General features: G+C 40.3%; 1 protein-coding gene across 1 annotated transcript in view; it reads right to left on the reverse strand.

The window, feature by feature from the left end:
* The window catches only part of LOC147683663 (neuropeptide FF receptor 1-like), a 515293-nt gene extending 503723 nt beyond the window's left edge, over nt 1-11570 (reverse strand). The window contains exon 1 of the mRNA XM_086944885.1: nt 11261-11570. Coding sequence (XP_086801011.1) covers nt 11261-11570 — 310 coding nt within the window. The remainder of the gene's footprint in view (nt 1-11260) is intronic.
* Between the last annotated feature and the right edge of the window lie 1850 nt (nt 11571-13420).

The raw sequence follows: 13420 nt of genomic DNA on the forward strand, positions 1-13420 counted from the left end.
AATCACCTAACCATGATAGGAGTACTGCCTGGCTTGGGCACCTCATCAGCCAACCAGAAAGTACCAATTCCAACATGGTTAATGTGCTCACTGCAGATATCTGCATGTGTGACTAGGGAGCCATAGAACTGAATTCTGGTTTGTGTATTTGGAATAGTGACTTGTGTTTTTAGTGTTAGGATATCAGAGCGTGTGTCAGAAAACACTGTGAATATGTGTGTTCCTTATTTCAAATATCACACGCAATATAGGATAGGATGACACAAAGTACACAGAAAGATTTAGGTTTAAGATAAAAAGTGTTTAAATAAAGGAAATTAACGAAAAAGTGTTTCCAAAATATATATCTGAGTAATAAGCAGATTATACCTAGTGCAAACAATTTTTATAACTGTCCATTAAAAGTATGCAGACCATAGCTCATCAGGTAACCTTACAGTACAACTCTAACTGAATACTCTTCAAGTGACTCAATCAATTGTAGCCAATACCAGCTTCCAAATATGTTTTACATTTGCAGATTAACCAAATGCACACATTTATAGTTCTTTCAGGCAGCAGGTACCCTGGCTAGAAGGCCTCTTTCTTGTTCAGCTGTCTGCCCCTACCTTGGCTTCACAGCACACAAGACTCTCCCCCCTTCCACATCAGCTGAGGCTAGTCAAATTTTGTAATTAACTATGGACATCATTTAGGGGTCACCAGTGGTCACAGATGCGACCCCTGGCTTGCTCACTTCAACCCCTGGCACTGCCAGTGTGACCCCTGGCCTCAGAAGTGGAAAGAATCAGGTCCATGGAGACAGGAATGGCTTTACCCTCCTTTTTTCGGCTCATTTTTAAATACTCTAATATTAAATAATTGTATATTATTCAAAATTAGTGTAATAAAAAAGCAGCATCCATAATGTGCAAAAAAAATAAATGCATGTTGTGTGTGTGTTTGAGGGTGTGTGTGAGTGAAGGAGTGTTTATGTTCAAACGTGTGTATGTGAGCATGTGTGTGTGAGTAAAAGTCTCAGTTAGTGATGGGAGTGGCAATAAATGAGATTAAATTCCAGCAAGTGAGTATGAATGAGTCAAGGTGAGTGAGAATATTGGACTGAGGGTAGGAGTCAGTACACATCAGTGTGAGTGAGTAGCTGTGAGTTAATTAGTTTAAGAATGAGTGGCAGTGTGTGTGTGAGTATACGATGGGGTGCCAGAGAGTGAGAATGAATGAGTTCAAGTAGATGACAATGGTTGAGTAAGGGTGAGAACAAGTGTGAGTAAGTGAATGTAGATTAGCATGAGTGAGAAAGTGGCATGCTTGTGAGTCTGCTTTTGGCCCTTGCAAAATACTGGTGTGGACATACTGAGGACAATTATTAACTTTGAAGGACCTGCCATACTAGAGATAATACTTACTAAATGGTACATCTGTTGGAATGAAAAAGTTTTTGTTATTTTGCCTGCATATTATTCCATGTAAGTTAGAACTTGCTGCACCATTTTATGTCCGGCTGCCATTTTGGGCCATGATCCAAACTAATCCTTATTTTCTTTCAGAGAAATGGCCTGTGGTAATTTTCTGCTCTCCAAGGTTGCACTGTGCTTTGCTAATAACTGCACTGTTCTTATTAGCGCATGCCTTTCACACTAGATACAGGCCTTCTCCCACTAGTCTAGCGGCAGGCACGGACAGAGTGACCTTGGGTAGGAGATAGTGTGTGCCCGGCCTCAGAATCGAAACCGATCCTTCTGTACTTCTTTGTATAACTGCATCTGCATGGAAAAAATTCCATTATGGGCGTACCTTAATTGGTTCTGCATTGTACGGTGTATCTCCATATTTGCTTCTGTCAGTCCCTCTGCAGCAATCTTTGGAGACTGGGCAGACTGGGCTCCGCTCAAGTGTATCTAAATAAATATTTTGGTTTGTGTTCTCTACTGTCTGACCGACTCTTCATTTGTATGGAAGGCTGAGAGGTGGTTGTGAGTTACCCAGGTGACCCTAATCGGGTCACTTCCTTCACATGCACAGCAAAAGTCTAGAGTAGGCATACTAGAGGTAATTCTTTGTATGGGACAGCCACAGCAAAATGCCCGTGCTCGGATGCTGGGGGCAATTCTCCACATAAAGGCAACTGTGGCATTTAGGAGTGGGACAAACATGACAAGATGCTGGCCCTATCATACTAGAGGTAAATTTTGACATAAGGGTCACCCATGATACATGGACAACATTAAATCGAGTAATGGCCTATGATATATACTTGTTGGCGTACAAGGGCACCCATGACTTATAGCGGGCACCCATGGCAAAACACTGGCCCTGGCACAATGGAGGGTATTTGTGGCATATGTGGGCCTCTGTAGCAAATTCTGAAAAAAGGGGGTTGACTACCATGGTCCATCAGGTTTTATTGGCTTGCCGCACCAAGAAAGTCCTTTACTATACCATGTCTTTTTAGTAGATGAATGTGAAAATGTGCCTTAAAATGCACTATTTGACCATTAAAAAAAACTTTTCTTGGGAGGAGTTCCTTTACCCTGAGCCAATTCAAAAGAGTTCTGGTTAATTTTCTTTGTTCTGTACAATATAAAGCAAGTATTGCCTTACATAAACCCCACCACTTTCAAAGTGTTACACCAGCTCCACATTATAGGTGGATCCTAAAGACAAATTTGTGTTGTGTTTTTCAATTAATGACACAGCTATAATGTAACTTCAATGATGATTTCAATTATTGTGATGTCATCCGGGTTAAGGTCAAGTCGCAACAAATCCTGGGAAGATTCCAGGTCAAAGTCAGATGATGTCACGTCCTACAATGTCAATATAGTCAAAGAGTGTATGATGTCACTTCCGCTACCCCAGCATTTTAGTCAATTGGCTACCATGCTGCGATAGCTTCCTTTTATCATAAAGTAGGGAAACTGCTTGTGTCGAATTTAAAAAGCATGGGCACTTCCTGCCCCTCATATCCCGCCCACTTCTCTCTCTGGAGAAGAATACGTTTTTAAATAAGACGGTATACCACATAGTTAGTTTTCCTTTTTTTAGAATAACACTTCATAAAAAATGCAACCAAGCCAACGAGCAACACCCCTTTGTCCTGACTTGTTTACAAAGTGCTGGCTTCAATAAATGAATATACTGGGCCGCCCTTCTTGTATGAAAACGTAAAGTGCATTGATAAATAGAATCCGAAAATAGACACACCAAAGTTATTTAGCATGCAACGTTTCCTTTGAGTAAAGGATTAAGGACACAATAACGTCTCAAACAGTACCTTCAAAATCTATGCAATGTTTCTTATCCAAGTAAAAAAACATTGAAGGTGGAGGCGCTAAAAGTTCAGCTGGAACTAAAGTCTACAGCTTTTTTTATGCCACGGTTCCCTATTTGTGTTCTAGTTTTAACCTTTCGTTTAAAAAGTAATCTTTTACGAGGGGTTTCTACTTTTGCAGGTGCTTGGAAGTAATATATTAATCCAAAAACGCAGTTCAGTACAGAAGGAGAACACAGGCTTGAAATGTGTGCCTGGCAATTTATTTATCCTAGCCTACAGATGTGTTCAAGAACTGTGATTTTTCATGCTTGAAGTAAGGCACAGATCGGCGGTCTTCGTAAGCTTAGACAGAGACGGATTTATTTTTTGAAATGAAACACTTCCCACTGTGGCTTAGCAAGGATGTCATGGGCCCTAATGCAGGCAAGGAAAACAGGCCAAAACGTCCAAGTTTTTTCAGTTAAAACCGATAAACTGAGGAACAGTGGCCCCCTCAGACCTCTCTGCCCCTGTGCCACTGAACCTGTTGCACTATGGATAGCTATGCCCCTGACTGGCCAGGTTTGTGATAGTATTTTCCAAATAAACAGTACGTCATCTTTCTCAGTTTCCCTATTGAGTAGTCCTCATTCCTACACTAAGCTACTTCACTTATATTCCCACCTTTGTGGTAAGTCACAAGTGAGCGCTAAGGTCCATTTCCCCATCTCTGAAAATGCCCAAGCCCAGCAAGTAAGTTATCAAAGGTCTACCACCTGCAAAAAGAGCAATAAAAGTTGATTACCTAAATGGAGTGTCGACCCACTTAATAAAGGGAAAAATACAATTATTGCTATTGTTATCATTTTCATTTTCCTATTTGAGTGAGTGGCTGGAAAGAAGCAGGAGGATGAGTGGTTTACACTCCTTAAGTGGGCAAGACTGCTTGGACGGCCCTCTTGAGCCGTTCTAAGAGTCCTGCGCACTATCCCCCACATGCATCAATCTAGGATTTTGCATTTCTTAAATAGCGAAAATTAAGGAATCGCTATTTAGGAAATGCAAAATGCTATGCATCAAGAAATCCTAAAAGTTTTTAGGATTTCTTAATTTTCGGAAATTGCGATTCCTTAATTGCGAAGTGCAATTAAGGAATGGCATTACATTGATTCCTATGGGCCTAGAGGCCCATAGGAATCAATGTAGTCAATTGGAAGGCAGTAGCAAATTGCGAGTGGCACTTAGAAAATTTCATGGGTGCAGGGGGGGGTCCAAAGGACCCCCCCCTGCACCCCTGAAATGCAATTGAAAGTGCATGTTTCACACACACATGTCCTAAGGACATGTGTGTCTGTAACTGGACAGTTTAAAAAATGCATTTTCAAGCATTTTTAAACAATTTCGCAAATTACCACGAGGTTGAACCTCGTGGTAATTTGCACTTCCAATTTGAATAATCGCAATTTTTTTTTTAATGATGCATTGCTTTTAAGGAATTGCAAATTTGCAATTCCTTAAAAGCAATCGCATTTTTGGAATTCGGTAAAAATACCGAATTACTCAAAAATGCTTGATGCATCCCAAACACATATTTAGGAAGTGCAAACGGCCGAATTTACCGATTCGCACCGTTTGCACTTCCTAAATAGGTTGATGCATGTGCCCCTTTGCTACTTCCCCACCAGGCTGCATCACACAGCCTAGTGAGGGACATGCAAAGCCTCCTATTCCCCGTCTGAGTGCCAAACCACGGCACTGAGACCAATCACAACACTGCATTGCAGCTTGGGTACTTCCTGCTGCTTTCTGGGGCTGCAGGATGAAGGTGATGGAGGACAGAGGAGAAACGGTGGCCCGTCAGCACAGGGAAGTGATTTTATCCCTTCTTTTTCATTGTCGATCCGCACACCAGCCTCACCACCCGGGCCCGGTAGCAGCCGCTACTGAACTCACAACATTTGTTGGTGACATGATAAGTAAACGCTGAACAGGGAACTACAATGTAGTGTTTTGCTGAAATTTGTTTAGGCCCATTTAAGTAATTCACTTAGATCATTCTAAATTGTCCATACAAATTGCATTAATGAAATGTAATTTCACTCCAATTACAGATGCACCAGCTGGAATATTAGGAACCCCAAAGTTGCAAGTGCTTTTCCTTCATTGAATGTTATAGAGAAGCATACGTCCCAGACAGTAATGTTGGAAGAATACTTCATAAGGATATGAATCTGTAGCAGGCTTCGACTGCTGATGGACTTCTAAAGACGGGGGAGGACCACAGTGTGTGCTTAATTTATAAAAGAATAAGTGTTAGTGTCCAAAACTCTGCTTTGGATCCAACGACAGGAGCTATTAAATGTCAACACGCAACCTTCCAAGGCTGCATAGTCTCCAATCCACGTCATGCCTTTTGAATCCACTACCAGGCACCCCTTTCTCTTTATCTCACTCTTGCAGGTTTCTACTTTCTCCCATTGTGTCGTTTTTCTATCTTTCTCTTCCCCCTTCTTTTCCATTTGTGTGTTTTTCGCTCTCTTTCTCTTGGGAAGTGTATAATCAGGAAAAAAGTGCAGGTCCCCAAAAATGAGTGCCGTGGCCCCCACTGGCAACAACCGGCTCACATGAAGCACGGAACACAGCATCACATGAGCTCTGCTATACGAGAAGGATAGGAGACAAGTCACCACAGATTAAATTGGCACAATTATTCTGTGTTGTCTGCACCTCAGTGTGCAGGTCTCAGCAGATATCAAGGTGAAAAAGTGTGTATCCTTCTTGGCAAAAAGAGAGCCCCCAAACCTGAAGCTGTCGAATCAGCAGCAGAGGAAAGGAAGATAGGAGGAAGTCCTTTTTAATAAATTCCAATTAAAAGTCATTTGCTAATCTGGATTTCACAAGTAGTAAGAGCTTCTTAGTATCTAGGAACTCACAGAAAGAGCCACAGGTGGGATAGCAAAACACAATCTTACTTTCTCACCAGTGGGGCTGAGGTTGAAAGTGAGAGACCAGCCTGCATTTTGAGAACTGGTCCCATTTCTAGGAAGATTTAATGGGCACAAGCATCCAACTGGAAGCCTACTGGGCTGGAGAGGAGCAAGCTGCACTGTAAACTTAATTGTCTCAATTCAAAGCTCTCCTCTAGGTCCTGCATTCTTCTCCCCTTTCTGTTTACCCTTACTCCTTCCCTTCATTTTTGCCCTTTGTCCTTTTTGCTTTTACTGAATGGTTCAGAGAATGGGAAGCTTTTGCTGATTGGGGTGGGTGGACATTGCAAAACTGTCACAAGTTCCAAGTCTCCATACATTTCTATTCAGATGTAGATTTGTGCATGTAAAGGTATAAACTGTCAATCGGGCATACGTGAGTACTGTTCATCAAGAGGAATAGAAAGTATGGCATGTTGAGAGAGTGGATCCATGCTTGGATGTTCTTATGAGCTATATTTACTTTGACAGATGTAGCCAGAGATTCCATAATGTGAGGGTGCTGAGTAGTGTAAATGTGTGTGAGTAATCACGTTTCTGAACAATCAGCATTCATTATTATTATTAGTACGAGTTTGCACACAAGGTTGATTCGAGTAGGAAAATTATTAATGAGTTATTTACAATTAAACTGTTTTCTCTTGTAAAGTATGCAGAGTGGATGAACCAACTTTTGGCAATTATCTTGAAATCTACTTTGAATTAGATTTTTTTTATAATCAACTTTATTGGTTTTTAAAACAGGAAGAAACATAAGACCACCAGTAATCAGAGGCAATGAACAAAGCAAGTATATGGCATCATTGTATTATCGTACAGCAAAAGCATCTGAAAGGCATGATTACGAAGAGGAGGACAGAGTAAATGTTTGCACCGAGCTCAAGTGTAGTGCTATTCGTCTAGTACCCCCAACCATTTGCCCCAGACTTTACGATATTTCGCTGTTGAATTAGATTTAATATGAATCAGAGGACAAAGTTAAATTTTCTCTGTTTTGAACCTAGCATAATTCTGCTTTTTTTTATCCTTTGAGGAACTCTTAATTTGAACCAGTGGGTATCTGTGGGTGCCACCAACACTCATTTCTGGGGAGAAACATTTATATTTTCTCATTAGACTTTCAATCAGAGGAAGATAGAGAAAAACACAAGATTCAGAATAAAAGAAGAGAAAGAATAGAAAACAAGGGCAAGAGGCGAAAACAGAGACAAGAAAGAAGTAGTGAGAGCGAAATAACAGGGCAAGGAGTGTCTGGTGATGAATAAATGAAGCATAAGGGGAAACACACTATGCAGCCTTGGATTGTAGCACTCCCAATATTCAGGGCTTTGGGCCCAGTGACGTATTGCTTTAAAAATTAAGCACTGCCTCCCAGGCATTCCAAATGTTGGGATGTGGACTTCGAATTACCCACACATGCTAGAGGATGTTGGATCTTGGTCTTGCATGACAGAGAATAGTCTTAGTGCGCCATCATTTACATACATGTCCTGCATTTCTAGTGAAGATAAGTACGAGTGTCACTACACACTGATTCAATTGTAAGTTTAAATATCCTAGCCAAATTCATATAAAGACTGGTCTTCAATACATAATGCATAGTTACATTGAAATTCCAAAGGTCAAGCATCAACCTTTTATTAAATTAAGAAGTGAGACGACTATCCATCATGAATGAAGTAATTTCCTAGAGAACTAGAGACATGTTTCAATTGTCCAATGTTTAGGAATCTATGCCGCAATGGAATTAGGGCGCTGTGCTGCAGTGGGTTTAGAAGGAGTATCTTTCAAACCTTGTACACTCCCCAGAAATGATTAGAACTACAGTTTTAATATGGTTTTACACAGACATAACTCCCTGGATAACCACTTTCGGGTTTCTGAATCAATCCCTTTTATTAAGGAATCAGAATGATGTGAAATTGGGTCATAGAGATGCTCTTTGGCTTTAAGTGGTGACAAACCAAATAGGACATTTTTTAATTCTGACTTATTTATGAAGGACTTCTCTAACTATGTTTGGATGGTTCCTACACATGCAGAGTTTGCTTATTTGATGATGATTCTCATAAGAATGGAAAACAAAAACATGATGGACGGAATGTTGAACATTGTCAAACATCTACCCCCAGTCAAAGATCGGGGCTTAATCCATCGTTATTTTGCTCACCACGCCATTCAAGTTTGGACCCAGCCATATGCAAATCAGCCTTGACCCTGTTTCACATAGGAACAGTGAAGCCTGAAATGCCAGCTCAGGTCCTCCCTGGACCGGAAAAGAAGCATCCTAGGACCAGTTTCAGGGCATCAGCTAAAGAATGATGAAGGATTCAACTTAGATCTATGACTGGGGGTGAGTGCCTGAAAAGTTTCAGTGCCCTGACCATCATCTCCTGGTGTTTACTTTGTCTCATCAGAATGAACCACCTGATCCTGGGCAATGGAGCAGGACAAAATGATGCACCAAGGTTACAGAGGAGTGAGAAAGCAGGGTTGATTTGATATCAGTCATGGAAGGTAGAGATCCAAGAGTGCTGACTTGATGATTTCCTTCAAGGACTCTGCGAAGAAGGAAATGGGGGATTGCAGAAATATAAGATACCTGCAGGGGTGCAGATAGCAGGATGCACCGAATCAACAAAGTAGTGCACGGATGCCAATAGTATTAATGTGAAATGCATCCTTCAGTGGACAGGAAGCACTGAAGAGCCTTTGAGTGGGTACAAAGAAAGGTATACTTCACCATTGAGATAGGCTGAACAGTACAGATTCAGGAGGAAATAATCACAGTGAATGGATAAGCAGGCATTTGCTCTTACATCTCTACAGGACTTTTGGTTTGTGTTTATAACTATATTCTAGAAGAAGTAGACAGAACCTATAGAGTTTATAAAGCTCATTGTGTAACCTGTGTTCATCCCTTTGTCTCCTGGCACACCGATCAAGTCGCAGGGATTGCGCACAGGACAATTAATCTGTACTAGACATATTTGCCTCCTTCTTCCAGGGAAAGACCAAAACATTCGAAAATGATCTGCAGACAGCAAGGGAGCTCCTTCTGGTTAAACCACCTGTTAGCCTCACTCCATCACAAATAGCGTAACAGCTTGGTCCCACGGGACACCCCCCAAAAACAACGCTCCTTGGAATACATGCAAAACCTTCAGCAAAAATGAAATTCACAACAACCTTAAACCCTAAAACACTTCAACATCCCACTACCATCAAATATCTTCAGAGAGATCAAATCCTCTTTACTTTCAATTTGGACCAAGATAGTAAATGCCTCACTTCAGCAAGGATCCATCCTGGACTGCCTAAAAGTAGGACAAGTAAGACAGGTAACCCCTATTCTGAAAACTAACACCACAGATCGCTCGGACACTAACAACTTCTGTCCTATTTCCAACATTCCAACATTAGATAAGCTCATTGAAAAATGCGTACAGGTCTAACTTTGCAACCACATTGAACAATTCCAACTTCTAGACCATTTCCAATCCGGCTTTTGTTAAGGCAATAGCACACAATCTGCCCTTATACACATAGTGAATGACTCACTAAAAGTGTTGGATCAGAACAATACTGCCTCCTACTCCTCCTAGACTTATCATCTGTGTTCAATACAGGTAAATAAAACAGTATCCTAGACTTAATTGAATGGAGGATGGGGCTTTCTGAATCCATAGTAAACTGGTTCACCTCATTTCTCCATAAACAAATTCAAAGAATTAAGTTTGATCAGTCCCAGTCCGATGGCATACCTGTCACGGTAGGGATCCCACAGGGGTCCTCTTTTGCACCTATGCTCTTCAGCCTTTTCTTGGAGCCTGAAGCTGAAATCTTTGATTCCTCCAACAACACATTATCACATGTATGCTGATGACACCTAAATGTACTTGACAATCCGTTCCACAGTAGATTAATATGTCCCTCACCTCAACTCTACTCAAAACTGGCTAGCCAGCAACTACCTCAAACTTAATGCAATAAAAACTGAATTTCTCCTAATCGTCCCACCCAATACCAAACCCAAAATCATTCTTTAGATGAATCATGTAAACACTCTCAACTGCTCATCTCGTCTTAAAGACTCCATAAAACTGAACAGTACCACCTTAAAAGGAACAACCCACCAAATGAACCTTTTAAGGAAACTAAAATTCTTCCTTCCTCAGGATGACTTCAAATCAGCGGTCCATGCCCAAGTAGTTCCCGGACTGGACTGTGGAAGTGCAACCCTCTATGGCCTTTCTTGATCCAAATTGGCACATCTAAAGGCTAAATGCTGCTGCCAGGCTCATCAAAAGATCCAAAAGGAACAGCCACATCTCCCTGGATCGTAAAGGCCCTAACTGTCTCCCATATGAAGCAAGGATACATTTAGAAATTCCTTGCATGGCCCATCAAGCTCTGCATTACAACACCCCAAAGTTTTTGGCAAAACACTAGAAATATCTGGTGGAAACAGATCATCTAGAAGCACCAGCCCCTTGGTACTGAAACCACCAAAATTCCATTAAAAGAAAACTTGCAGCAGAGCCATTTTCAGGTATTGCCCTGAGAATTGGGAACTCCCTAACAGCTGAAATTAGACTAATTCCCTCAACTGCTTCTTTGAAAAAAGAAGTTAAATTACTACTTATGAACACATTTATCACTAGGTCATACAACTCATCTCAAGATCTTCACCCATGATTTTTATTAGACTATCAGACCATATCTATTGTTTTGTCAACTTATCCTAGAGATTTCCCCTTCCTAAATGTGCACATTTTCACAGGTGTACCTCTCTTGATTACGTTGTTGTTTGCATCCCTATTTTGTTAAACCTGATCATTTGTAAATTGCTCTGATACCCTCGCAGATCATGTTCACACTATATAAAGCTTTATAAATAAAATAAATAAATAAATATATGTATTACAGCGGACATCTCCATACTACAAATGCTGTTGACTCCACGTTGTTTCCTTCAGCAACATAGTGCACTTTATCTTTGACTAAACTGAAAGCGTACCTGTTATCAAGTTGTCCACAAGAGTGGTCGGCACGCAGAAGATTCCTACTAGCAAGTCACTTATTGCGAGGTTGAGAATGAAGAGGTTGGTAACTGTGCGCATCCGCTTGTTCTTCAACACGATCAAGCATACCAGGCTGTTGCCAATCATACATAAGGCAAATATGAACAGGTACGAAATAATGTAACTTGCAGCGACTGGTGGGGAATGCTGGTAATATGGTGAATAGCTGAAGTTACCACGGTGGTTGCCTGCAGTAGAAATTGTGTTGTTGGCACCATCCTCTGTATCTGCTGCTGTGTCTGTCATGTTGCTTTGAACTCAGTTTCACCTGCAAATTTGAGATAAAAAGAGAACATGTTTTTTTGTTGTAAAAGCTAAATAAACAACCATACTTCCCAAATCAATAAAAATCAACTTTACATAGTGTTGAAGCAGTTTCCAAGTTCTAAGGTAATAGTTTGAAAGTTTGAATCATTTTTCTTACGTATGTCCAGAGACTTGAGTACAGCGGTAGATCCCATCAACAAAAAACTAAAATATCCACTATTAAATCTGATAACCAACACAGACAGAATCTAATTTTGTTAGAAGCCTAGAAACTAACAAAAATGTTAAAGTCACTGCCTCTCAAACCCAGAACATATTAATGCAAGGGAAGAAAAGGGGAAGGATGCAAGGGAAACAAGAAAGTAAGAAAACAATATCAATAAACGGTCACAATAACTGCTCCATAAGAACTCTGACAAACCCAAGAAGAATTCTTACAGCAGCGGAAAATCGGAATCCTGCAGTTTTCATGTAAGACAAACATGCACCAAAAAGAACGAGCATACACACGCCTAAGTTCACGGTTCTAGTACAGTCCACTGTCATCACGCAAGGGATTTCACACGTTGAAAAACCCTTGTACTGCTGTTGCATCAGTCTCAGTAAAAATCAGAGCCTCCCAAAATGAATCCACTCCCAATTTGCTGAGTTCCAGGCGGATGCCTTCATAAGCATCTTGTTCATCTCTTAAGAAGCAGACAATTCTGTCTTTTCACCTGTGTGGCATGGCATAAGTCTAATGTAATTCATATGCCATTTTATAACCTGATTAGCACTTTTGCACTCATGTGATGATTCATTGTAGTGGTGCCGCAGTTGAAGTAAATAAGTGTAGTAATCACACTTAATAAGTAGACAAATTAATGAATTTAATGTAAGTAAGTAGAGTACATAAATGCATGCAGCTCAGTCGGGAACTGCTGGAAGAATGAACAATACCATTCTTACAGAACAGTTGAAAGTAAGACATTCCATTGCATACAAAACATTCTATTACATGCTAGTATTTTTAACAAAGGAATACATTACAGAGATATACCCATTACTACACATCCCCCTTCATAATAAACTTTATTATATATTTTTTTAATAAAAAAAACTAAAAAATACAAAAGAACATATACTTTAAAAACGAACAAACTCATCAAACTTCTTTGGAGTAACAATACGTCTACCAAATTTGCTGGACCTATTTTCCACAAAGTTGTATTTAATCACCTTACCCCTCTGCGAACTTGATTCCCCCATAGACACCTGATTGTGAGATTCAATGTGTTGAGACTCATTATAAAAGTGATTACCACTACCACTTTCCTCTTGAGGAACATCACCACTCACACCAACATCAGAACTTTGTGCAGCTTGTGGAAAATCCAATAAACAAAAATGTTGTACCTGAACACCAGACTCATAGTTCCCCATCATCTCATCCCCTTTCTCAAAAGACGGTAAAACTTCCAACCACCAATAATCTCTTTTTCTATCCAAAACACATTTCTTTTGACTAAAGTATCATCTGACAACGCAATGCGACTCATATGATGTACACTACCATCATCGAGTTCCACAGTGTTTCTCATAACTTTTGTAACAATTCTAGGTTCTGAAAACTTAGATTGCACTTTATTTGCCAGATTTTTTTCCAGATTTTACTCTGACACATTGTCCAATCTTCACACCCACTTCTTTGGTACCATGTTTTGCATCAAAATTCAATTAATTTTTACACTGAGAATTGATAATGGATTCCTTAACTTGTTCACACTCCCACTCATTTTTCCTGCTTCTACCAATCCGTCCTGGATTAATTTTGGAATGAGGAAACCACC

Source organism: Lissotriton vulgaris, chromosome 11 (genome assembly GCF_964263255.1).
Source record: "Lissotriton vulgaris chromosome 11, aLisVul1.2, whole genome shotgun sequence".
In the NCBI taxonomy this organism is placed as follows: Eukaryota; Metazoa; Chordata; class Amphibia; order Caudata; family Salamandridae; genus Lissotriton; species Lissotriton vulgaris.